Source organism: Mustela nivalis, assembly GCF_964662115.1.
Source record: "Mustela nivalis genome assembly, chromosome: 13".
NCBI classification, from domain to species: domain Eukaryota; kingdom Metazoa; phylum Chordata; class Mammalia; order Carnivora; family Mustelidae; genus Mustela; species Mustela nivalis.
In genome coordinates, this window is record NC_139032.1 from 4,841,001 (window position 1) to 4,867,300 (window position 26,300).

Genomic DNA, 26,300 nt, shown 5'->3' on the forward strand with positions numbered 1-26,300 from the left:
TTTATATATATATATATATTTCTCTCTCTCTCTTTTAAGAGATTTTATTTATTTATTTGACAGAGACAGAGCATGAGAGGGGAGAAGGTCAGAGGGAGAAGCAGACTCCCCACAGAGCTGGGAGCCCGATGCAGGACTTGATCCCAGGACTCTGGGATCATGACCTGAGCCAAAGGCAGTTGCTTAACCAACTGAGCCACCCAGGCACCCTATATTTCATATTTTAAGAAATCTCTACACCTAGTGTGGGGCTTGAACTGACAGCCTGAGATCAAGAATGCATAGGTACAGGTGTGCAGTAGGCAGAGGTCGTTCTATAATCAGAATTGTGTTTAACCAAAGCGGGAGAGCAGCCAGCAAGTTACGGGTACACACGTGTACACACACGAGTATACAGACTGACCGTGTAAGTTAAGAAGGGAGCAGAGGGTTGGAGAGGTATGGGGCAAAGATCAGTGCATGGGGTGGGTGGAGGGACTTCCAAATCTGGGTAGGAATGTAGGAAACTCCAAGAGGTCAGATATAAAATACACCTGTGGGAAGTGAAGCCCGTGACTTTCAACAGGAGTTGACTTGAAATTAGTGAGATTATGTGTGGTGAATGAAGCTTATTTCCTTTAATTATTTTTTTAATATTATATTTATTTATTTGAGAGAGAGAGAGCACAAGAAGGGGGAGCAGCAGGGAAGAGCACAAAGCAGGCTCTGCACTGAGCAGGGAGCCCAGCACCAAGTTCCCTTCCTCCACCCCTAGGAACATGACCTGAACCAAAGGCACACGCCCAATCCACTGGGCCACCCAAGTCTCCCTTATTTTATTTTAAATGTACTTTTAAACTTCTCAATTAGGAAATCAATCTCTTTTTTCTATTTTCTTTCTTTCTAAAGATTTTATTTATTTACTTGACAGAGACACAGCAAGAGAGGGAACACAAGCAGGGGGAGTGGGAGAGGGAGAAGCAAGCTCCACCCGGAGCAGGGAACCCCATATGGGCCTCCATCCGAGGACCCTGGGATTGATGAAGTTCTAGAACCTAAGTCATGTTTGGTGGGGTGAGGTTCGGAGCTGACGACTAAAGAAAGAATTCTTAAGACATCTTTGGTGCAAAATGGTGGTTTATTAAAGCACGGGGACAGGACCCGTGGGCAGGAAGAGCTGCTGCTCCGGGTTGTGAGGAGTGGCTGGTTAGATACACAGGAGTTGGGTAGGTGAGGACCAAGGGTTGTTCAGAAGGGCTATTGGGATAAAGAAGACTGTCAGGATATGGAAGGCCTGGTTACTATCAAGCCAAGGCCACTTTCCCTCTAATGAGGCACTAACATAAAGACAATTGGGAGTCTCCTGGTGGAATGTTACATTCCTGCTATCAAACGTCCTTGTTAGTGAGATTTAGGAACTGAGTTATGTATCTTTGGAAATTGGGCTATTGATAAGGCAACTTCTTTGTTGTAAATCTCAAGGGCATTTGTAAACCAAGAGAGACTCCTGCCTTGCAGGACTGTGATCTCTGCAAGATAACCATTTGCTCTTCTTTTAGGGCAGTCAGGGGTGCCTGTGAAATGTCACACATATTACCAAGGGGAGTGGGTGGAGAGGGGGTGCAAGGTGCCAGCCCCTGCTCCGTTCTCAGCCAGCCTCCTGCTCCCTCATCAGGATCATGACCTGAGCCCGATGCAGACGCTTAAGGACTGAGCCACCCAGGTGCCCCAGGAAATTTTTCTTTAGGAAATAGACACATCCCTTCTTTGGGTAGATTTCTCTCGCAGGGACAAGGCAGGGCGCTGTGGTGGGCTGGAGGAGGGTCGGCTGAGACAGCCGACAGCGCACCCCCCCCCCCCATGCTGCCTCAGTTTCCACGATGTCTCGGGGCCGAGGTTCTCTCCCGCAGGACTCAGGCCTCCCACCCCCTTGGAGCTTCAAGAACCACCCCCCTGCCCGGGCTGGCCCATGGCTGTGCTGCCCCTAGTTAGGCGCCGGTCCCCTTGTCAGGCGGCCCCACGCACAGAGCAGCAGGCCTCAGCCCGGCGCAGGGCCACACGCGCGTCCGACAGCCGGACTCGGCCTCCCGGCGGCCCCCGCACCGGAAGCGGCCTCCGCCCCCGCAGGGCTCGTTCCCCCGTGGGCGGGCGGCGGGGGCGCTCGGGGCCGGCGTCCGTGTGGGAGCGCTGCCGGAGACCTGGCGTGCCAGGGAGGGGGAAAGCGGGGGACGGTGCCTTGCGGTGAGTGTGCGGAGGCCTGGGAGCGGCTGTGACCGCCGAGGCCTGGGAGCGGCCGTGACGGCGGAGGCCTGGGAGCGGCTGTGACCGCGAGCGCTGCGGCGTGACGGGGCGGGTAAGGAACGCGGGGGCGCCGGGGCAGGTAGGCCCCTCGGTGCCCCGGGGGGAGCGGTGGGGCCGCGTCTGCGTCTTTAGTTCTTCCACTTTTCACTGCGTTAGTTAACTCCCCCGTTTCTGTTTGTTTTTCGAGCGGACGGAATCAAATATTTCAATCCACGGATTGTCTGCCTAATATTCCCAGTAAATGCTGACAGTGTCGCTGTCACTAGTAGTACTAGGAGGCATCGGAAAGGAATGGAGGGTCCCCGGGAGGTGCAGTCGGTGAAGTGTCAGCTCAGGTCGTGATCTCAGGGTCGTTCGATCGAGCCCCGTGTTAGGGTCTGCACTCCGCATGGAGTCTGCTTAAGTGTCTCTCTCCTTCTCCCGTTGCCCCCTCCCCTCTCTGAATAAATATATACTTTTAAAGATTTAATGTATTTGACAGAGAGCGAGCACGGGTAGGCAGAGCAGCAGGCAGAGGGAGAGGAGGGAAGGCTCTCCGCTGAGCAGAGGGCCTGATGTGCGGCTCCGTCTCGATCCCAGCACCCTGGGTCATGACCTGAGCCAGAGGCGGACACAACCAACGGAGCCACCCAGGCGCCCCTGGGTGCCTTATTAAAATGAAATAAAATCAATAAGTACTTTTAAAATAAATGAGTACTTTTAAAAAAGAAAATGAATGTAGAATGCCTTCTATTTAATTATCATAGAAAAGCTTTTATCTTTTACTGCATAAAAAGAAAATTATCTCCAGAATGTAGTAAATATGAAGAGGCCATTATTTGGATCTTTTCTTTTCTTTTTCAAGATTTTATTTATTTATTTCACAGAGCTGGAGAGCACAAGCAGGGAGGACGGTGGGGAGAGAGGGAGAAGCAGACTCCCTGCCCAGCAGGGAGCCGGATGTGGGGCTGGATCCCAGGACCCTGGGATCATACCTGAGGTGAAGGCAGACACCTAACCATCTGAGCCACCCAGGCGCCCTGGATCTTTTTTTTCTATGTCTGCAAGTTCATAATGGGAAAATAGTAACCCCCTGAGAGAGTGAATGCAGAATTATTAAGAGCATAGGTCTTGGACAACATGCTCTGTGAAGCAACTTCACTATAACAAAATCCTTAAAAGCAGAAGTTGTAACTATGGATGCTCAAAAATTCTAAGCTCTTAGGAACTTAGTAACATCTGTATGCTTAATTAATTTAAACATATAACAAAATAGACTCAAGGAAAGTGAGTATGAATTGATAGGTAAGGATAAATGATGTGGTCAGAGCTGTTTTCAGAAGTTAATAAATGCTTTATGTTTAAAAAGTTAGGGTTAGTTATTTAGTATTTTCAGACTGTACCTTAAACACTTTGGGTACTGAATAGTATTTGTTGAATAAATAATTATGCATTCAACTCAAGAAGTGGGGAAAAAAAAAACCCTCAAAACAGCCCTGAAATGAATAGATGGAAGGGTCTAATAAATTAAAGGAGATTAATGAAAAAGCAGTAGACAAAATCTAGTTTATTTAAATTTGCTCAAGTAGACTTTATCATGTCCAATCAGAAAAAAATATCTAGTCATAACTCAGTCCATTACTATGAATGACAAAGGAGCTATAGCGGTAGATGTGATGAAGATATTTGTAATAATAATTTTATTATATTAAATTTGAAAATTAGAGGAAAGGCATACTTTCCTAGATACATATGTCACTGAAATTGATTCAAGAAGATAGAAACATCTGAAGACATCAATTAACAAAGGACCAACATAGTTATAGATCTTTGTCTTTAGATGTAATTAGATAATTTACAGGTGACACCCAGAGGGATGAGATATCAGCTCATTATAGGAGACTCATATTATCCTGTGAAAAATGTTAGAGCAGTGCTTCTCAGACAGGCTACTCTTCCCCTCCCCTCTGTAACAATTTTGGTTGTTATAGATTTGAGGAAGGAGGTGTACAGGGCAGGTTGCTGTAAATCTACCAGGCCCAGGACAGCTCCCAGCGCACCACAAAGGATTACCTGGCTGGAAATTTCAACAGTCTTGTTGTTTAAAAAACCTGTGTTCAAGGTCAGCATACTAAGAACAAATACTAGATCAATATCAAATGGAGTTTTTTGTTCTTTAACATTTGCATAGCTTTCATTTAGGTTTTTCATTCTTATTTTGTATAAGCTTTTGGAATACTGAGTATTATCATTTATTGGAGTTTTTTTTTTCAGTCTTTGGTACCATTAGATGTATATATTTGTGAAAGAACATGCATGTGTACATGTATAAGTATATTCCATTTAATCATTTTTTTCTTTGTGGTTTCTTATTTTCATGTCTGTCTTAGAAGTATGTCCTACATCAAGATTAAACAAATGAATATCCTTCTAATAATTTGTTCTCTGTGTAGATTTTAAAAGATTGGGGGGGGGGCAGTGAGAGACAAGAGTGAGACCATCTCAAGGAGGCCACACGCCCAGGACAGGGCCCAGCACAGTGTTGAATATCATAACCCTGAGATCATGATCTGAGCTGAAATCAAGAGTCATACACTTAACCAACTGAGCCACCCAGGCACCCCAGACTTTGAAAGATTTTTAAGCTACTCCCTAGAATTAACATTTTAACAATTCTTCTTGATATCTTCTTCATTTTCACTTTTCTGATTTCACTCTTCTACTCATGCCAGAAGGAGTCATTGCCATTAGTTTTGTATGTTTTCTACCCGCATCTGTGTATACATACCCATAAACACTGTGTAGCATGTTCCCTGGGGTTTATTGTTATTTATTTATTTATTTTTTAAAGATTTTATTTATTAATTTGACAGAGAGAGATCACAAGTAGGCAGAGAGGCAGGCAGAGAGAGAGAGAGGAGGAAGCAGGCTCCCTGCTGAGCAGAGAGCCCAATGTGGGACTCGATCCCAGGACCCTGAGATCATGACCTGGGCCGAAGGCAGCGGCTTAACCCACTGAGCCACCCAGGCACCCTTATTGTTTATCTTTTTAGCATCTTGCTTTCACTGTGGCATTTTAAGATACTGTTTTGTTTTTATTTTCATAATAAAATTCAGTGTAATTGTTGAATCTCTAGGGATTCATGTATTTCAATTCTTTAGAAACCTAAGTCACATGCTTTTTGCTCATTCTTTTATTTCCCTTTGGAATTCCAGTTAAACGTACATTGGGTTTTTGCAGTTTCTCCTCCACTGTTTCTTTTCTTTTTTTTTTCATTTTTAATCTATTCCCCACCTTTGATGTACTCTATACTTTTTTTTTAAAAAGTGTTTTTGATTTATTTGAGAGAGACAGCGAGCATGAATGGGGGAGAGACAAGCAGACTCTCTGCTGAGCAGGAAGCCTGACTCAGGGCTTGATCCCAGGACTCCAAGACCATGACCCAAGCTGAAATCAAGAGTCGGCTCAACCAGCTGAGCCACCCAGGCACCTTTTACCTCTGCCATTTCTAAACTCAATGTTTTAAAATTTTTTTGCAGCTTTATCAAATTCTGTGGTATCTCATTTTTCCCCATTTATGATCCATCTTAACTTTTGAGTTGGTTTTCTTAGTTCGCAAAAAAAATGCCTCCATTTCTCCTAATTCTTTGACTCATGTTTTTCAAGCCTCTGTCCTGAACCACAGATACTGAAGAGTGGTCTTTTAGTTTTAGTCATCCACTACACACTCAACTTGGTTTCCTTTAAGTTCCTGAGAACAGATGAAAGAGGTCTTTACCAGACTCTGCTGCCTATTTGGAGTCTGATGATATTTTTTATTTCTCTGTATGTTTTCATCTGTTAAGTAGAAGGAGGTATAAATATCCTTCCATCTCACAGTGTTTTACATTTAGCAGCGATCTCTGTGGCGCCCTCCACATACATGTTTCCCTTTGGAGATGAGAAGACATTGGTTATAGACATGAAAATGGCCACGGCCACGAGTGTAAGTGAGTGCCATTTACTCTGTGTGCCCCTTTCCAATTATTTAAAAACTGAACTTCTTTTCCCTCTTATTTTGAATGGGAGTACTGACCATTGTTGAATGAATTGAATCCTCCCAAATTAATACATTGAAGTCCCAAGCCAGTATGATTATAATTATAAATCCAGGTGTGCTTATAAGATGAACAGAACATGAATATGCACACACAGGAAAGAGGACACGTGAAGACACAGCAGGAAAGTGGCCATCTGGAAGCCAAGGAGAAAGGCTTCCAAACATGCAGACACCTTGATCCTGAATTTCCCGCCTCCATGACTGTGAGAAAATAAGTTTCTGTTGTTGAAATGCCTGGTCTGTGCTATTTGTTATGGTAGCTCTGGCAAATTAGTACAGTGACTTTTCAGGTTATCTGAGAAAGGTAAGGGAAATAATGATCCTGAGAGTTGTCAGTTCTTGAAAAGTTTTGGTAAAGCTGGGCCATTTGTGATTAAATAGACCTAAAGGAGGTTAACACAAGAGAAAATGATTGGAGAAAGATTTCCAAGTTCCACATCCTTTTTCCTGGGGAAATTGGAAAATAAGGGAGGGTGATATGAAGTGAAAGACTTGAAGAATATGCAATTCTGGCTGAGAATATTTCTGTTTATTGGAGGACATCTTTCTTTAGGTCATGGCTTCTACACATCTGTTGTGTGATAGTGGACACACCATTGCAGGACATGCACTCTGAAAGGTCTGATGTTTGGAACAAGAGTGCACAGTGCACATTTCTGAAAGCTTTTCCCAGCACTGGGATCATTTGTTGAACTGCACGCAGTGACTTTTGTAGCATAGGAAGGAGAGCTATTGAGAATTTGCAGGACAAGTATTTTCAAGTTTCTTTTAATTATCTAGGTTACAACACATTCTCTTTGAAACTTCGTGTTGAGGCAATGCCCTGTACTCCATAAATAAGAGTTATTGATAGTTTCTTAGTTTGATTTTTTTAATCTCCTCTGTGTTCCAGGTCAAAAATGATTGCTGGGGGCCACTTTACTCCTTTATTATAGTATTATTCTGTTCCAAAACGAAGCAGTTAAAGGCTGATAATATAGTAATGCAGGACATAATTTTAAAATTAATTACTCAAAATTAACTCAAAGTGGATTAAGGCCTGAAACTATAAAATTGAGAAAACATGGGGTATAAGTTCCTTGACATCAGTATTAGCAATGATTTTTTAAAATTTGACAGCAAATCAAAGGCAACAAAGTAAAAATAAACAAATGGAACATCAAATTAAAAAGCTGCTCTTTCTATAATAATAACAAATAAATAAAATATTTAAAAAATGGGCAAATGGGGATGCTTGGGTGGCTCAGTTGGTTGGGGTTGGACAGCTGCCTTCGGCTCAGGTCATGATCCCAGCGTCCTGGGATCGAGTCCCACATTGGGCTCCTAGCTCAGCAGGGGGCCTGCTTCTCCCTCTGCCTCTGCCTGCCACTCTGTCTGCCTGTGCTTGCTCTCTCTGACCACCCCCCCAAAAATGAGAAAAAAAATGGGCAAATGATCTGAATAGACATAGTCCCAAAGTAGACACACAGATCACCAACAGTATATAAAATATGTGCTCAACATCTCTGATAAGTAGGGAAATGCAAATGAGATGTCATTTCATACTTTTAAGATGACCATTATCAAAAAATGAAGAGAGAAATGCTGGCATGGATGTGGAGGATGTGGAGAAAGGGGAACCCTCGTATACTGTCAGTGGGAATGTGAACTGGTACAGCCACCGTGGAAAACAGTATGGAGGCTCCTAAAAAATTTAAAATAGGGGCGCCTGTGTGGCTCATTGGGTTAAGCCTCAGCCTTTGTCCCAGGTCATGATCTCAAGGTCCTGGGATCAAGCCCCAGCTCGGGCTCTCTGCTCAGCCGAGAGCCTGCTTCCCGCTCTCTCTCTGCCTGCTGCTATGCCTACTTGTGATCTCTCTCTCTCTCTCTCTCTCTCTCTCTCTCTGTCAAATAAATAAAATCTTTAAGAACATTTTAAAATAGAACTACCACTTCTGGGTATATATTCTGAAGGTTACAAAATCATTATCTTGAATAGATATATGTAACCCCATGTTCATAGCAGCATTAGCCACAGTACCCAAGGTATAGAAACAATTTGTGTTCATCAATGTATAAAGAGAAATAAGAAAATGGAATATATATATTACACACACACACACGCACACATAATGGAATATTGTTCAGCCTTAAAAAAATAAGGAAATCCTGTCATCTGGAACAGAATGGGTAAACCTCAAGCACATTGTACTAAGTGAAATAAGCCAGATATAGAGAGACAAATACATCATGGTATCACTTACTGTGGAATCTTTAGGGGAGAAAAAAGTCAAACTTGTAGAAGTAGAGTCGAAAAGATATTGTCAGGGAATGCAAGTAGGGGAAGAAGGAGGGAGTTGGTAAAAGGGTACAAACATTTTGTTATAAGATGAAAAATAAAATAACTCAAAGTGATTTATTTCTGTATGATTCCTGATGCCGTTGTGAGAAACTCTTAGAGTTATCATTTATTCTTTTATTTATTTAAACTTGTATTTAGGGGGCACCTGGGTGGCTCAGTGGGTAAAGCCGCTGCCTTCGGCTCGGGTCATGATCTCGGGGTCCTGGGATCGAGTCCCGCATCGGGCTCTCTGCTCAGTGGAGAGCCTGCTTCCCTCTCTCTCTCTCTGCCTGCCTCTCTGCCTACTTGTGATCTCTCTCTGTCAAATAAATAAATAAAAATATAAAAAAAACCCTTGTATTTAGGCATGTCATTTTGACATTATCAATTTTTAAATTTTCACCAATAAAAATTAGAAACCTACATAATTCATTTACAAATACATTATAATTCTATTACTTAATGTCTTCACAATTCTCTAATGTAAAACTTATTTTCCTCACTAACATTTGTTGTTTCCTGTTTTGTTAATTCTTTCCATTTGAACTGGTATAAGGTGATATTGTGGTTTTGATTTATATTTCCCTGATGATTAGTGATGTTAAGCATTTTTTCATGTGTCTGTTAGCCATTTGTACATCTTCTTTGGAGAAGTGTCTGTTCATGTCTTCTGCCCATTTTTTGACTGGGTCATTTGTTTTTTGAGCATTGAGTTTGAAAAGTTCTTTATAGATCTTGGATATCAGCCCTTTATCGTTAATGTAATTTTCAGATATCTTCTCCCATTCCCCGGGGTTGCCTCTTTGTTTTGTTGACTATTCCCTATGCTATACAGAAGCTTTTTATCTTTATGAATGTCCAAAAATTCATTGTTGCTTTTTTTTCCCCTTGCCTTTGGAGACCTGTCTTGCAAAGAAGTTGCTGTGGCTGGTATGGAAGAGGTTACTGCCTATGTTCTCCTCTAGAATTTTGATGGATTCCTGTCTCACATTGAGGTATTTCATCTATTTTGAGTTTGTCTTTGTGTATGGTGTAAGAGAATGGTCCAGTTTCATTCTTCTGTATATAGCTGTCCAGTTTTACCAGAACCACTTATTGATGAGACTGTCTTTTTTTCCATTGGATATTTTTTCCTGATTTGTCAAAGATTAGTTGACCATAGAGTTGAGGGTCCATTTCTGGAGTCTCTATTATGTTCCATTGGTCTATGTGTTGGTGCCAATACCATGCTGTCTTGGTGATCCCAGCTTTGTAATATAGCTTTAAGTCAGGCAACGTGGTGCCCCTAGCTTTGTTTTTCTTTTTTGACATTTCCTGGGTGATTTGGGGTCTTCTCTGGTTCCATACAAATTTTAGGATTGTTCCTTGAAAAATGCCAATGGTATTTTAATAGAGATGGCCTCTGGGCAGAATAGACATTTCAACAATGTTTATTCTTCCAATCCATGGGCTTGGAATATTTTTCCATCTATTTGTGTCTTCCTCAGTTTCTTTCATAAGTGTTCTGTAGTTTCTAAACTATAGATCCTTTACAAATTTGGTTAGATTTATTGCAAGGTATCTTATGGCTTTTGTTGCTATTGTAAATGGAATCAATACCTTAATTTCTTTTTCTACAATTCCATTGTTAGTGTATAGAAAAGCAACTGATTTCTGTGCATTGATTTTTAACCTGCCATATTACTGAACTGCTGTATGAGTTCTAGTAATTTGGGGGTGGAGTCTTTTGGGTTTTCCGCATAAAGTACCATGTCATCTGTGAAGAGAGAGAGTTTGACTTCTTTGCCCATTTGGATGCCTTTTATTTCTTTTTATTGTCTAATTGCTGATGCTAGGACATTGTGGTCTGAGAATATGGAGGGAATAATCTCAGTCTTTTGGTATCAGTTGAGGCCTGATTTGTGACCTAGTATGTGGTCTATTTGGGAGAAAGTTCCATGTGCATTCAAGAAGAATGAGTATTCTGTTGTTTTAGGGTGAAATATTCTGTATATATCTATGAGGTCCATTTGGTCCAATATATCATTCAAAGCTCTTGTTTCTTTGTTGATTTTCTGCTTAGATGATCTGTCTATTACTGAGTATGGTGTGTTAAGATCCCCTACAATTAATGTATTATTATCAATATGACTCTTTATTTTTTTTAAAGATTTTATTTATTTATTTGACAGACAGAGATCACAAGTAGGCAGGGAGGCAGGCAGAGAGAGAAGAAGGGAAGCAGGCTCCCTGCCAAGCAGAGAGCCCAATGCCAGGCTCAATCCCAGGACCCTGGAATCATGACCTGAGCCAAAGGCAGAGGCTTTAACTCACTGAGCCACCCAGGCACCCCATGACTCTTTATTTTGGTTAACAGTTGGCTTATGTAGTTGGCTTTTCCCATGTTGGCCATATAAATATTTACAACTGTTAGATCTTCTTGGCGAATACACCCTTTAAGAATGATGTAGTGTCCTTCTGTATAACTGACTACAGCCTTTAGCTTAAAATCTAATTATCTGATATGAGAATCACTACCCCAGCTTTCTTTTGAGGCCCATTAGCAAGAAAGATGTTTCTTCATCCCTTCACTTTCAGTCTGGATGTATCTTTAGGTTCAGAAATATGTCTCTTGTAGACAGCATATGGACAGGTCCTGTCGTTTTATCCAGTCAGCACCCTGTGCTGTTTTATGGGAGCATTTGGGCTATTAACATTGAGAGTGGTTATTGAAAGATAAGTTTTTATTGACATCATGTTGCCTGTGAAGTCCTTGTTTCTATAGATTGTCTCTGTAAGTTTCTGTTCTATGTCATTCTTTTTTTGGTCCTTTCTTCTTTTTTAGAACCCCTCCCTCTTATATATTTCTTGTAGTGCCAGCTTGGTGATCACATAATCTTTTCAACCTTGCCAGTCTTGCAAGCTCTTTCTCTCTCCATCCATTCTGAATGTCAGCCTTGCCAGATTAAGTATTCTTGGCTGCATGTTCTTCTCATCTAGTACGCTGCATATGTCTTGCCTGCCCTTTCTGGCTTTCCAGGTTTCTGTGGATAGGTATGACATTATTCTGATGGTGCTTCCTCTGTACATAAGTACACTCTTCCCCCTAGCTGCCCTTAAGACATCTTCTCTGAATTTATGACTTATGAATTTCACAATAATGTTCCTGGGGTCTCTTTACCCTCGTTGATCTTGGGGGGTGTCCTCTCTGCCTCTATGACACGAATATTTGTTCCACTTCCCAGATTAGGGAAATTTTCATTTAGGATTTGGTCAACTATATCTTCTAGCCCTCTTTCTCCCTCCACCCCCTCAGGGATCCCAACAATTCTGACATTGGAACATTTCATGGCATCATTTATCTCCCTAATTCTTTTTCATGGCTTCTAAGCTGTTTTTTCCAAGCCTCCTCCTGGTCCTTCTTCTCTATCAGTTTGTCTTCTAGATCACTAATTTGATCTTTTGCCTCATTTATCCTAGCTGTTAGAGTATTTAAATTGAATCTCATTGATAGCATTTTTAAGTTCTGCCAGATCAGCTCTCATTTCCGCCTTTAGAGATTCTATGTTGCCACTAATGGTCCTCTCCAACCTAGCCATTGCCTAGATAATTATTTATTATTTTATTATTTTTTATTTTTAATAAACTATATAATATATTTTTATCCCCCGGGGTACAGGTATGTGAATCGCCAGGTTTACACACTTCACAGCACTCACCATAGCACATACCCTCCCCAATGTCCATAACCCCACCCCCCTCTCCCTACCCTCCCCCCAGCAACCCTCAGTTTGTTTTGTGAGATTAAGAGTCACTTATGGTTTGTCTCCCTCCCAATCCTATCTTGTTTCATTTATTCTTCTCCAACCCCCTTTACTCCCCATGTTGCATCTCCACTTCTTCATATCAGGGAGATCATATGATAGTTGTCTTTCTCTGATTGACTTACTTCGCTAAGCATGATACCCTCTAGTTCCATCCACGTTGTCGCAAATGGCAAGATTTCATTTCTTTTGATTTGCCTAGATAATTATTAGCCTGAATTCTATTTCTGACATATTGTTTAATTTCATATCCAATAGTTCTGTGGCAGAGGTTACAGTCTCTGAATTTTTCCTCTGTTCAGTGTTCTTTCTCTTAGTCATTTTGGTGAGTAGTGGTTGAGGGGATGTATAGCTGAATATATCAACCACGATCCAGGCAAGGTACACCACACTAATGGGACCACTGGCTGGCTCAGCTATTGGAGTATGTGACTCCTGATCTCAGGGTAGTGAGTTCAAGTCCCACGTTGGATGTAGAGCTTACCAGCAACACCAAACACCACACATGCATGCACAGTAGCACTTGAGAGGATTCTAAATACTCATATATTTGGCTGCTTGAAGTTATCTAATGGCTCACTCATGCTCTTTTATAGAATTTTTCTCTTTCATATTAGGTAAATCTCTATTGCTTTACTTTCAGGTTCACTAGTCATTTCTTCTACAATGTGTAATTCACCACTAAACCACCCATTGTATTTTCAGCTCAAACGTTTCAGTTTACAACTCTAGAAATTGAAGTTCAGTGCCTAAAAATGTATTATATGCCTGTCCCTACTTCAGTTTCAATGTTTGAAATATTGTTATCATTTGCTAAATGTTTTCTGCTAATAATAAATTTGTCATTTCTGGGTTAATTTTCATAAAAACATTCTCATCATTGTATTCTTTTCCCCTTGCCTCTTTGAATGAACTCTGCACATTGCATTTTACCTTGATCGCTGGATTTTGTATTCCTCTAAACATTCTTGAGCTTTGTTCTGGGGTCAAGTTAAGTTACTTGAAAATAATTTAATCCTTTTATAATTTTTTTAGGAGAATCCAGAGCATCACTACTGTTTTTACTGACCAGTCCCAACCCCACTATTAAGACATTGCTAAGTAGTCTAACCAATACATCATGAATTATGAACTCTGACTGGTGGGAGCAGATATTGTTCCTGGCTTTGTGTGAGTGCTGGGTATGGTTCCCTTCAAAACACTGAGTGGTTTTTGTTTTCTTTTGTTTTGCCAGGTTCTGGTAGTTTCCCATATGCTGATTGTCACACTCAAAGGTGACCTGAAGATCTTAGAATTCCCTCACTCTAGTTCTGTCTCTCTTCTTTAGTACTCCTCTGGACAACCATTGCCTTGATCACTCCTCTCAGCTACCTCTCCTCAATTCAGAGAGTCTGCTGAGCTCTGTCTCACTTCTTTAGTGTGCCACATACTATAATCTCTCTTAAGGCAGTAAGATGAGGCAGTCATAGGGTTTTGTTTTCTGTTCCTCATGAATCACTGTTCTTCATTGCCTAATATGCAGAAATATCCCCCCCCCCCCCAAAATCATTTTCCTCCCACCCTCCCTTCCTCCCCGCTTCCTTCTTTCATTTCTTTTTTGGTTGTTTCAGGAGGGAGTGTAAAAGAAGTTTCTGTTACTCCATCTTGGCTGAATGCAGAACCTCAGAGCATTGGCACATTTAAGACAATTTTTGGTGGATATAAAATTCTAGCCTGATCATTTTTTCTAGTGCTTTAAAAATGTCTTCCAGTTATCTTACTGCTTTCATAGTTTCTGGTGAAAGGTCTAGGAATTCTTTGTTCCTTTTTTTTTTTTATGAGTCTTCTTCCTCTGGCTGCTTTATAAGCTTCCTCTTTATTGCTACTTTTGAAAAATTGATGAACCTAGTTAGATTTTCTTTATATTTGTACTGTTGAGTTCCTTGAAGTAGTCAGTTCTGTGGATTTAGAGTTTTCATCTAATTTTGAAAATAGCCATTCTCCTTTCAAATATTTTTTTTCTGATCCCCTTTCCTTTTCTGAAATTCTAACTATATGCATTTTATATCACTTGTTATTGTCTCATAGTCTACTGTTTTTTTCTCACACTCTGCCTCATTTTTTAATAATTTTTATTTCTTTGTTTACAAAATAAATTTCTTCTTTTCTGAACTGTGTAATCTGCTATAAAAATCATTCACTGTTTTTATGTTCCCCAAATTCCTCTTGGTTCTTTTACTGTGTCTTCAATTTCTCTCTCCATTAGAGTCACACTTTCCTCTAATGTTATAAAATTATTAAATATATTTATAATAGTTGTCTTAACATTTTTGTCTGAAAACTTTATCATCTGTCATTTCTGTTGATCATTTCACTTGATTTAGTTCATATTTTCCCACTTCTACCATGTCTAGTAATTTTTGATAGGATGGTGGAAATCATGAATGTTTTTGTTGAAATCTGAATTTGTTAATCTCCCTTAAAGACTGTTGAATTTTGTTCCTGCATACAGCCAAGTATTTGAAGATAAGACTGATCCTTTCAAGGTGATTATTATCAAATTTTGTTAGGACGTATTTAGAATAGTATTTACTTTACAACTCATAGTACATCATTAGTTTTTTTTTTAAAGATTTTATTTATTTATTTGACAGACAGAGATCACAAGTACGCAGAGAGGCAGGCAGAGAGAGAGAGGAAGAGAAGAAGGCTTCCCGCTGAGCAGAGAGCCCGATGCGATGCAGGGCTTGATCTCAGGACCTTGGGATCACGACTGGAGCCGAAGGCAGAGGCTTTAACCCACTGAGCCACCCAGGTGCCCCACATCATTAGTTTTTGATATAATGTTCAATGATTCATTAGTTGCATGTAACACCCAGTGGTCATCACATCATGTGCCCTTCTTAATGCCCATCACACAGTATTGTGAGCTGCTTTAATTCTGTTACTATGGACTGACCATTTCGGGGTCTTTATTGAGCTGCAGATATTCATGAAGTCTCCACACTGGCTGGTCTGAACTCAAACATTTCTTATTACCCTGTGAGCTTTGGAAGTGTTCATATTAAAGCTTTGGTGTCATTCTTTGCTCTGTCTTAATATACCTTCATCCTATGCATGTGTGGTTTAGTACATAGTTTCATGGGGATCACCACATAGGTTTCTAGAGCTCTTAGGATAGTTTTTCTCTGGTTCTTTTGGGTCCATTTTAGTGAGTTTAGCCCTTATCTATTTGTCTTAACACCTACCTGAGGTAAGAAGTTATTCAATAATAATGGAAGCCATAGAATGAACATTTATTTATTTATTTGTTTGTTTGTTTATTTTTAAAATTTTTTTTAAAGATTTTATTTATTTATTTGACAGAGAGATATCACAAGTAGGCAGAGAGGCAGGCAGAGGGAGAGAGAGGAGGAAGCAGGCTCCCTGCCGAGCAGAGAGCCCAATGCGGGACTTGATCCCAGGACCCTGAGATCATGACCTGGGCCGAAGGCAGAGGCTTAACCCCCTGAGCCACCCAGGTGCCCCAGTCACAAGTTTCCATATTTGTTTTCTTCTAGTGGAGTTAGGTAAAGTGTTTACTTCTCCCAGTAACAATGTGTGGCTACACATATGGAGTACTGACATACAAGAAGCTCACTTAAATCTTGATGTTTGGGGGTTTTGTTTGGGGGTCAGTTCCATAGGCATGACTGAGAGGGCACATGGTTGCCCTGTCTCTAGCCTCTCTAGAGGTTAAGCTGATACCACATGGCTCATAGATCCTACCATCCATCACACTAAATTACACTATCTGTTATAGTTCAAGGCCCTCATCAAGTAAGCAAAGACATTTATCAGGCAGGATGCTCTAAGGCCTTAGAGGTTCCCTCCCATGAACTAAGCAAAAATCGAATATTTCTTTGGGCAGGGTTAACTCTTTACCGCACAGGCCAGGTCCTAATTCTTGGCCTAGTCTTCCTTATAGCAAAATAATCATATTTAGTACAGCAATGGTAAAAGTATGAACCTGCCTAGCACTTAGAAGATCCAGTGTAGAGAGTAGGGATAGAGTTAAAGAAAACACTAATCCGTCCTGTAAATCATTACCTGTATTTTCCTATTTCTGTACTAATTTGATTGTTTCCCCCCACTTTAACCCACTATTATTTGTACCTTATGATAATCTTGTCCAGATTATTTAACATAGAAATTAGTTGATAGTTAGCCAAATCCATTTATTCGTGAGGCCATTTTTCCATTAATATTACATCTTAAGGAAGATTTAAGTCAATTTCTTAGTATTATATAAGTTATTTATATATGGTAGTTGACTCTTACAAACACTGTGTTACACCATATTGCAGTATGGTATGGTACAATTTGATTACAGGAAAAAAGAATTTCAGTGGTATTTGGTATGCCTTCTTAACCGAATCAGTCCATGACCATATACCAGATTTTATGGACAGGTGTCATTACGTTGGCCACAATTCAGTTATTTCCAGGTTTCAATTCATTTGGGGATGAAGCTAAATACCCTGTTTCAGTTTACAGCCTTTTGGTGAAACTGTTTTCTACTGTGTGCTGTTCTATAGAAGGGCTCACTTTCTTTCTATAGGGACACAGGTGGTATCCATCATAGTTCCTTTCCTTGTTAATTGTACTACAGGATATATTATTTTGAGGAGCATCAGTGCTGCAGTGTAAATTACAAGTGCTCCAGAGGATTTTCATATTTGGAGGTCCATAAGATCCTGTAGGCATGCTCCATTGAGCAGCGAGGATGGAGGGTCATTGTCCGTGAGTACTTCAGCTTTCATCTGTATTAAGATAGTAAAAAGGTGCATGGGATGAAGAAACAAGGTACTTCCCAACATGGGGCCCTATCATTATCCAAGATTGTTTGAGTCTTCCTGATGCTATTAGTTTCGTATTAGTTTGCCATGACAAAGTGCCACAAAAAATCTTAATAACAACAGAAATTTATTGTCTCACAATTCTGGAGGCCAGAAATCTGAAAGCAACATGGTGGCAGGGTAATTCTCTCTCTGTAGTCTCTAGGAGGAGGATCCTTTCCTGCTTTGCTGTGTTTGGCAACAATCCTTGGTGTTCCTCACTTTGCAGATGCATCACTTCAACCTCTGCTTCCATCATCACATGATGTTCAGTTCTCTGTCTCTTCTCCTCTTCTTATAAGGAAACCAGTCACATTGGATTAGGGCTCATCCAAATGACCTCATCTTAACTTGAGTACATTTGCCTAGACCCTACTTCCATATAGGTTTACACTGAGAGTTACCAAAGTTAGGAGTTCAACATATCTTTTTGGAAGACACAATTCAACCCATAACTGATCCTACAGTTTTGTCATATTTCCAGACTGACTTCCATCCTCTGCCTTCCTTCTGGAAGATAATTCCCTCTAATCTGCTTATTATGATTAATAAATCTTTTTTCTTCTGAATGCTATACCTTAAGAAAAGTGAATTCAACTTGTCCCATGATGCCTAGACTGGCATCTGTCTACCTAAAGCCTCTGTCTCTGGGCCAATTTTTTTTTTATCCTGCCATGCATATTGTTGCCATCATGTTATAATGGCTTGACTGTGGTTAGGGTATATGTTTGTATCTGAAGATGTTAGGTCCTGCATGCTAGGGTTAGATGAGTGGTAGTCACACCTATGTGTAATTTAATTTGTGTATCCCATAAGGCTTCCCATAGCCTTCCTCATCTTAGGAGGTGGAGCTTTCCTCAGGGAAATTCAGACCCACCATATAATAACTATGGTTTTAATTTTAAATTCAGAAACTCACTGTATTTTTCTATTTTATCTATTTTCATGCACAAAAACAAGGGTGATACGTATTTGTGCAGCGCACACTGGGGCAAGACAGATGTGCCACTGCTGTACCTTGTCCATGGTAACCAGGGACTCTTGCAAGCATTTGGTTATGGAAATTTATAGTTATACAAGTGATCGGTCTGCCAGGAGTTGTACACCACATGGTTAACCCCAATTTTGCCAGAAAGGCAAAGGCACAGTCCACTCATTCAGGCCCTTAGGAATCCTATTGTAAGGGTTTAAAGGTGCCATTATAGTTCTTGCTTAAGCATCATCCCTGCTTCCAACGAAGAGTTGTAGGATTCGTCCCAGAATCATTACATCAGATAGGAACAAAGAAAGTTAAGGTTATTGGGGAAAGAAATGTAATCATAGACACCCAGAGCTGCAAGTACCAATCAAATTTCATATACTTCCCAGCTTTGTGTGGCCCTTCCTCCAGGCATCTCTGCATTGCTTCTGCCCCCCAACCTCCACTAATTTCATGCACACAGGCAGCCACTTCAAGTGAGCTCATGAAGATACCCATTTGAGAGTGTCTGTCCACACCAGCACTCTGGCTTCTAACAGGGCATTACTTAATGTGGTAATCTCTTTTCTCACCAGTGATTTCAGTCTATCAAACTCATAGTCTGTGTGGGCTTGGGTAATCTTAGTTGGTCCTAGGGCAGGTTTATGTGTCTTCTGTTCTACAATCCTAGGTAGGTGAAATATTCCTCAGTCAGATATAATATCTACTTCCATAATATAGTCAGATAAATAAGATACAGACAATTCATATAAAATCTGTTGAAATATTCCAATTTTTACCCAAACTGTCACCTTAATACCATCAAACACAGCATTCCCACATCTTCCCAACCTAAATGTAGCTCCCCTTAGGACTTCACCAACAGGCTTTGGATCACATTATATCAGGCTCATGCCAATGACGGTTCCCAGAAAAGTCTCTCCTTCACTCCCTGTCCATTTTCCCACTCCTGTGTATATGGTCTTTGGATCCCCAACTGGGGATTAGGCCAAAGGGCGCTGGCCATTTTGTCAATCCTTATACTGATTAGATTGTAGGAGCATCACCCGAAGTTAGGTTTCTCATTTTCACTCTGCCTTCTAGCTTTGTGGTTGTTGTTGTTACATAAATTAACCCATTTATTATAGCCTAGCAATGTTTCGAATGGTGGAACTTCTACTGGTCTTTCAACTCCTTCAGTCTTCTGATGGCGGACTTTACTGTGATGGCAAAAATGGTGTTGTAGGTCCAGGCACCACCAGTGATGGTTTTTATGCAGGAGCCAGAATGCCAGATCCCCACAGCTCGTTTTCTCATCTTGGTGTTGCCATAGGAGCACATGTACTTGGCGTGCTGGCTTATTTCAATCTTCTTCACCATTTTCCTGAGGGAAGCACCATAACAGGTCTCGTATTTACCCATGATATCAACCTTCTTGGTGCGTTTAGCCAAGTTGCTGCAAACTATGCCTGAACCCAGAGACTTCTGCCTTCTAGTTTTTAAAATTATTCCAAACTAGAGTAAATGAAGTAGGTTTGTATAGGACTTTCAAAGTTGGGGACTAGCCAATAATTAGATCTATTATCATATCAACATCCTCTTCCCCTCCACCATGAGATTCTTCTCAAATGGCACATTACTTCTGTGGTACACTTGCCAAAATGCATAACCTTAACCTAAGACATGGGCCATTCTCTAAGTGACCAGTTTTCTTCAAAAGCTTCAAGGTCATTAAAACCAAAACTGTCATAGATTTGAGGATACTGAGCAGAACAACTGAATGCAATGTGTGATTATGGATTAGATTGTGGACTAGCAAATTATATTGGCCGGAAAACTGGCAAAAGTGGAGTAGGGTCTGTGAATTGGTTTTTCATATTCTATCAATGTTATTTTCCTCATTGTGATAGCATGTGTCACATAACATGTGAACATTAATGGAGCTGGGTGAAGGGTATATGGGAATTCTCATACTAATTTTTTAATGCTAAGAGCCTGAGACCTGTAAGGGAGGTGAAAATCTTAATAAATGCCTTGTTGGAAGCTCCATATTGTGTATTTTGAAAATGAAATGAATGCCTTAGTCATTATAAATATGCAGAATTCTGAAGGCGGTAGGGAGTATCTTGGTGAGGCCTTGTCTTCTGGCTTTAGTATGTGCAGAGATATGTGTGACCTTCACTTATATTCGGGTATCTGTGAGGCAAGAGATTCCCAGAGTTTGTTATCCCAAAGAGGACAGCTATGTACAAGGCATTGTTGCTGCCATTGATTGGACCAGATGGCCAAACCTTTGTCAGTGGCCAAAGAGTCCATAAAAATGTGCAGATGGGGCCAATTGTTAGCCAAGCCATTGAATCCTAAAATGACTGCCTGAGGTTTAGCTAACTGTGCTGACCCTTGTGTCCATCTTTGATCATGAACATCTGGGTTAAGGGACGAAAAGCATCCTTTCCTGCAAACTCCACATGTGATGATGATGACATTCACAAAGTATACAAACTTACTTTGCTGTTTGCTCAGCTTATCCTAAGCAGGTCCCCAGGTAGTCAAGGGGTCTGTAAGGAGTGGCCTCCTCCAGCACATGACGTCTGGGAAGAAACTAAGGATGAGGAAACCATTTTGCTACAGGTGGGATATGCCAGAGGTCCCAAGTCTGGTTCCATATTCTGGCAAGGAGGCCTTGATAGTGGTGCCAAAGTGCTGCTTCCCTTCCATGATGCGATCCTATTTGGGTGTAAAGAATCAAAGGCTCTTTGCGAGAGCCTCTATTTCCAAAAAAGGCCTCGATGTGACCAGCAGTTGTTGCCCTAATGGTATGTAGTGTGGGGCTAAGGAGGGCAGTGTCTTGCATCAGAAGCTAATAGGCAACTTACGGCCGTCATGATGGTCCAGAGACTAAGAGGCATGAAAAAAAGTTGGTTAAACCTCAGTAGTGAAGGACTCTCTTGGGGGTACTTAATGGGAGGGCCTGTATTGCAATTTTAAGATTTTAGAGCCTTTTGTTAGGTGGGACCCCATTCAGGTTGGACTGATCTGCAGCTAACAATGTAAATGGACTTAAGTAAAATTTGTAAATGAGGAATACATTACCTCCAAAACCCAAGAAGACACAGAAGATATTGGGCTTGTTTTAACACTGTAGGTGTTCGGAATCAATAGCTGTGTCTTGACAGTGGATGGAGAAGCCAATGGCTAGCCAAATAATTTTAGGAACTTAATTGAGGTAGTTGGGCGTACTGTTATGTCTAGACAATGGCCCGTTTCCTTTCATTGACCTCCTTTGTGAGTGTCTGTACGTCCTGAATGTGTGTCAGATGAGTCTCCTCAGAGGAGGATGGCTTCACTGTAATGTCCATACCTGTGTCCCTAAAGAGAGAGGGATGCAGTTGATCTTGCCTAGAAAGACTGATTGCACGTGATGTCAAGGCTACTGAGGTACTCCAAGTGTAGCCTGGTTAAGGTGTATCAGGGATGAAGGTGCCCAGGGATGAAGGCAAACTACAATTGAGAGGCTATTGAAACAGGCACTAAACACAACATATTAGCCAAATCGGTAACAGTGAAATATTGATTAGCTGCTGCCTGGATAGTCAGTCATTTCAGTATTATTGGGTTTGTGAGCCTTATTGGATGGGACCAGGGCACTGAAGTTGAGGTAATTCACCAGGAGATGGCATGCATGTTTTCCTAGTTTAAGAACAGGCCAAAGCTGGAAATGGAGTAGTGTTGGGGAGGGGGCATTGCCCTTCCTCTAAATAGGTCTTATAGAATGGGTTTCAATCCTTGAAGGCCCTTTGTAATTTACAGTGGACCACTGTGACAGGCAGAATAATGGCCCCCTACAGATGTCTACATCCTAATCCCCAGAATTGTGAATATGCTATTTAGGGGGCAAAAGGGAATTTTGTAGGTGTGATTAAATTAAGATTTGAGATGGAAAGATGAGTCTGGATTATCTGGATGGGCCCAGTGTAATCTAATCACTAGGCATTTATAAGAGAAGGAGGTAAGAAGTCAGTCAGGAGAGATTTGAAGCCCTGGCTGCTGGTTTAGAAGGTGAGGGGAGGGGCCATGAGTAGAGCAATGTAGGCAGCCACCATCGGATAGGAAAGGTAAGGAAAACGATTCTCTCCTAGAGCCTCCAAAGACAATGCAGTCCTGTCTGGGCATTGATTTTAGCTCAGTGAAGAACACTTAGGACTTCTAATGTCCAGAAGAGATAGTAAATTTGTATCGTTTTAAGCCATTATGTTTGTAGTAATTTGTTACAACACTAATAGGAAACTAATATAGCAGTATTAACTGTCTTAACTGGAGGAGAAAATACATGTTTCTATTTTGCCAGGTCTTTACAAATGGCAATTTAAATTTACTACTTATTGGGTTGGAACATCTATGCCCGTTATGGGATATTTTAAGGCAGTGGATGCTATGACCATGAGGAATTAAAAAGATAGTACTTTTGGGGCGCCTGGGTGGCTCAGTGGTTTGGGCTGCTGCCTTCGGCTCGGGTCATCTCAGGGTCCTGGGATCGAGCCCTGCATCGGGCTCTCTGCTCTGCAGGAAGCCTGCTTCCCTCTCTCTCTCTCTGCCTACTTGTGATCTCTGTCTGTCAAATAAATAAATAAAATCTTAAAAAAAAAAAAAGATAGTACTTTTGATGGCTAAGATGTGGCATACCTTTTGGTCTTCTATTTTATGTTCAATAACTCTCCTAAAATTATATAAAGCACTTTGTTTTAATTTAGAGGGGACCCCAGGTAGTACGAGCCCTAGATTAAGACTGTGAAAATTTGCCAGTTGGTACACTCGGGCAGATGTAAAACTAATTCAGACCAATGTTGTAAAGGTGTAAAAGTCAGTCAAAACTCTTTTTTGTTGTATAAACTTTTAGTAGATTTAGATTTCTAATTGGGTGAATACATGGACTTCTCTTTCAACTTTTTTGCTTCCTTCCCTCATAATTATGTTTTACTCCCACCACCTTTTTTTTTTTTTTTTTTTTTTTTGGTGCTACTGCTCCTGTTTGTAAGTTTCTTCCTTTTTGAGAGTCCCAGATAAGAACTGTCAATGTTAGGGTCCTCCCCCATATCAACAGTTGAACTAATGAGGGTTTTTTCCCCTATAAGCTGGATCAGGAGCATTTTTAATGACAGACATAGGCAGCAACAGCAAAACTGTTATAGTCACAGCTCTCCTTCTACAGAAGCAGCCAGCTGTTGGGCTCCTGTGTTGCACAGGCTATCAGTCTTTCCCCTGAGCACTCATACAAGAGAAGCCAGTGTCTGCTTAAGATACAACTGATGGTAACAGGGTAAGTCTTTCCTCTGAGCTTGGCATCAGTCATAGGTAATGCCATGAGACACATAATTCAATCTGAGACACACCAGTAAGTCCAGGCTGAAATATGTGACGAGGGTCACTTTTAAGGAGGGCTTAGACAGGTTTCTCAATGTCAATTATAACTTGTAACTTTGGTTTGTTTCATATATGACAGAGGCTCACAAGACCTGGCAAATGTAGCAAAGGGTTGCACAAGTCAAAGTGCAAGCATGCTAGAAGGTAGCACACCAAAGCAACAGAGTATCTCAGTGGTGGTTGTTACCCTCTACACATACTGGTCACAGTGCCAATTAATTATCGTGGTCACTCTAGAGGCAGGACAGACCCCCACCCAAACTTTTATTTTTATGTCAAGACTGATGTTGCCACACACACATTAAGGGAGTGTGAAGAGATTTATTAGTCATTAGGCTTTCAGTGGTAGGGGACAGACAAGGTAGGCTCACCGCCAGCTCCAAAGATTGCTTGGCAGTACAAGGATGAGTGACTGGCTCTGGCTTTTATTGTGGTTATGGATGGGGTCAGGGTGAAGGTTCTGTGTATGGGCCAGGGTAGACTCTTTGTTATAAATACATTCTTTGTTACTCCATTTACACAAAATTCTAGGAAATGCAAAACAATACATAGCGAAAGAAAACAGATCAGTGACTGCCTGATGGGAGAGGGAAGGAAGATGGGAAACAGGTATTACAAAGGGACCTCCAAAACTTTTGGGATTGATAGGTATATTCATGTTCTTGATTGTGGTGATGATTTCATTGACATATGGATGTTTGTACCACAGTTTATTAACAGAGACAAAGACTTGACAGCATACTCTGTTGGTCAGACTGTAGTGTGACATACTCTGGTACATTGCAGTGGAAATAGATGATGGTACAGCAGCCCTCAAGAGGACAATCTGGCAGTTTCCAATAAAATTACATGGAATGAATAGGTCATGGGAATAAAGGCACAGGATAGGGAATATAATCAATGATACTGTAATATCATATGGGGACAGCTGGTAGTCACACTTGTAGTGCACATATAGACTTGTTGAATCAATGTTATACACCTGAAACTAATATTGTGTCAACTATACTCAAATTAAACATTTTTTAAAAACATGTAAAATATAATCAAACCTTAATATGATTAAATACCTCAGACTTGTTAAAGATTTAAAAAAATAATGTAACAAAAACATATGTACCTATCACCATGATTAAGAAATAAAACAACAAAAAGAACAGCTGAAGAGTAGAAGGAATAGGGAATAAAACACAGTAACCATACAAAATTTGACAAATTTGACTGCATTAAAAATTAAGGACTTGTGTTTCTCTGGATACCATGTAGAGTATTAAAAGACAACCCACTCAAGCAGTCACTTTACAAATGATATATTTTTTCCAATAAACACACGAGAAGGTGCTTATTAGTCATCAGAGAATGTCAATTAAACCCAAAATTCGGGGGGCGCCTGGGTGGCTCAGTGGGCTAAGCCACTGCCTTCGGCTCGGGTCGTGATCTCAGGGTCCTAGGATCGAGTCCCGCATCGGGCTCTCTGCTCAGCAGGGAGCCTGCTTCCTCCTTTCTCTCTCTCTGCCTGCTTGTGATTTCTGTCAAGTAAATAAATAAAATCCTTAAAAAAAAAAAAAAATTCGGGGGCACCTGGGTGGCTCAGTGGGTTAAGCCTCTGCCTTCAGCTCAGGTCATGATCTCAGGGTCCTGGGATGGAGCCCCGCATCGGGATCTGTGCTCAGGAGGGAGCCTGCTTCCCCCTCCCCCTCTGCCTACTTGTGAGCTCTCTCTGTTCAATAAATGAATAAAATCTTAAAAAAAAAAAAAAACCAAAAAACCCAAATTAGATATCACTATATATTTACCAGGATGACTTAAAAAGCCTGATTATACCAAATGTTGGTAAGGATGTGGCACAACTAGAAGCTGGAGACACAGGCACTCGCCGCACACACGTGCCCCCGCCCACCCTCAGGCGCCCTCCCAACAGCGGCTGCAGCACACACAAGCATCACACTTACGCCATGGCCCGCTCGCAGTCCCGAGGCTCCCACCCGGGCGCCCGGCCCAGGATGCGGGAAGCCCCCGCTTTTAGCGTCCTCTGGGTGCAGTCAGGAACGACTCACACTGCCCCGAGGATCTGACGGGTTTGTGCCCCAGAATCCTTAGCCCACAGAGGCTGAATTTTCCCGCCAACCCCAAAGGAAGCGCCCAAACCGCGGGGAACTGCGGGTGCAGTGCCGGCCCAGTGACTCCGACACCGAGGCCGGTACCTACAGGCCCGCCAGCACCAAGCCTACTCTCAGGATGCGGCAACCAAGCGGGGCCGCACAGTCCCAGGTAGTTATGGTGGAAACGCCTTTCCGGGCCGGCCCACTCCCCGGGGCGCCAAGCGTTGGCCGGCCTCTCACACCAAAAACACCGGGGAAACGTCGAGCAGAGCAGTAAAAGCAGCGAGATGGACGGGAGCGGCGCTCGGCTCGTGCGGCAGCGACTCCTGGGAAGTGTCGCGCAGAGCCGTAAAAGCGGCTGGTGGACGAGGGGCGGGGGCGTTCGGCCCGTGCGGCAGGGACTCCTGGGAAGTGTCGCGCAGAGCCGTAAAAGCGGCTGGTGGACGAGGGGCGGGGGCGTTCGGCCCGTGAGGCGGGGACT

At 41.7% G+C, this 26,300-nt stretch overlaps 1 protein-coding gene, 1 long non-coding RNA gene and 1 pseudogene across 4 annotated transcripts in view; 1 reads left to right on the forward strand and 2 right to left on the reverse strand.

Moving 5' to 3' along the window:
* Positions 1–1,924: 1,924 nt before the first annotated feature.
* Positions 1,925–26,300, forward strand: part of LOC309845894 (uncharacterized protein) — a 54,709-nt gene continuing 30,333 nt past the window's right edge. The window contains exons 1-2 of one of the 2 annotated variants that reach the window (XM_082694348.1): positions 6,277–6,562; positions 9,580–9,674. In XM_082694348.1, the coding sequence (XP_082550474.1) occupies positions 6,437–6,562; positions 9,580–9,674 (221 nt within the window). In that variant the 5' untranslated portion in view covers positions 6,277–6,436. Of the gene's footprint in view, positions 2,221–6,276; positions 6,563–9,579; positions 9,675–26,300 lie in introns of those variants that run through there. The other variant, XM_082694347.1, reaches the window with a different exon arrangement.
* On the reverse strand, positions 15,875–21,181 carry LOC309846508 (large ribosomal subunit protein eL43 pseudogene; annotated as a pseudogene). The gene is made up of 2 exons: positions 21,173–21,181; positions 15,875–19,811 (listed from the first exon to the last, which is right to left on the reverse strand). The product of its transcript is annotated as a large ribosomal subunit protein eL43 pseudogene (transcript).
* On the reverse strand, positions 24,019–26,260 carry LOC309845900. Its single transcript, XR_014301582.1, has 2 exons — positions 25,670–26,260; positions 24,019–25,246 (listed from the first exon to the last, which is right to left on the reverse strand). It is a non-coding gene; the product is annotated as an uncharacterized lncRNA (long non-coding RNA).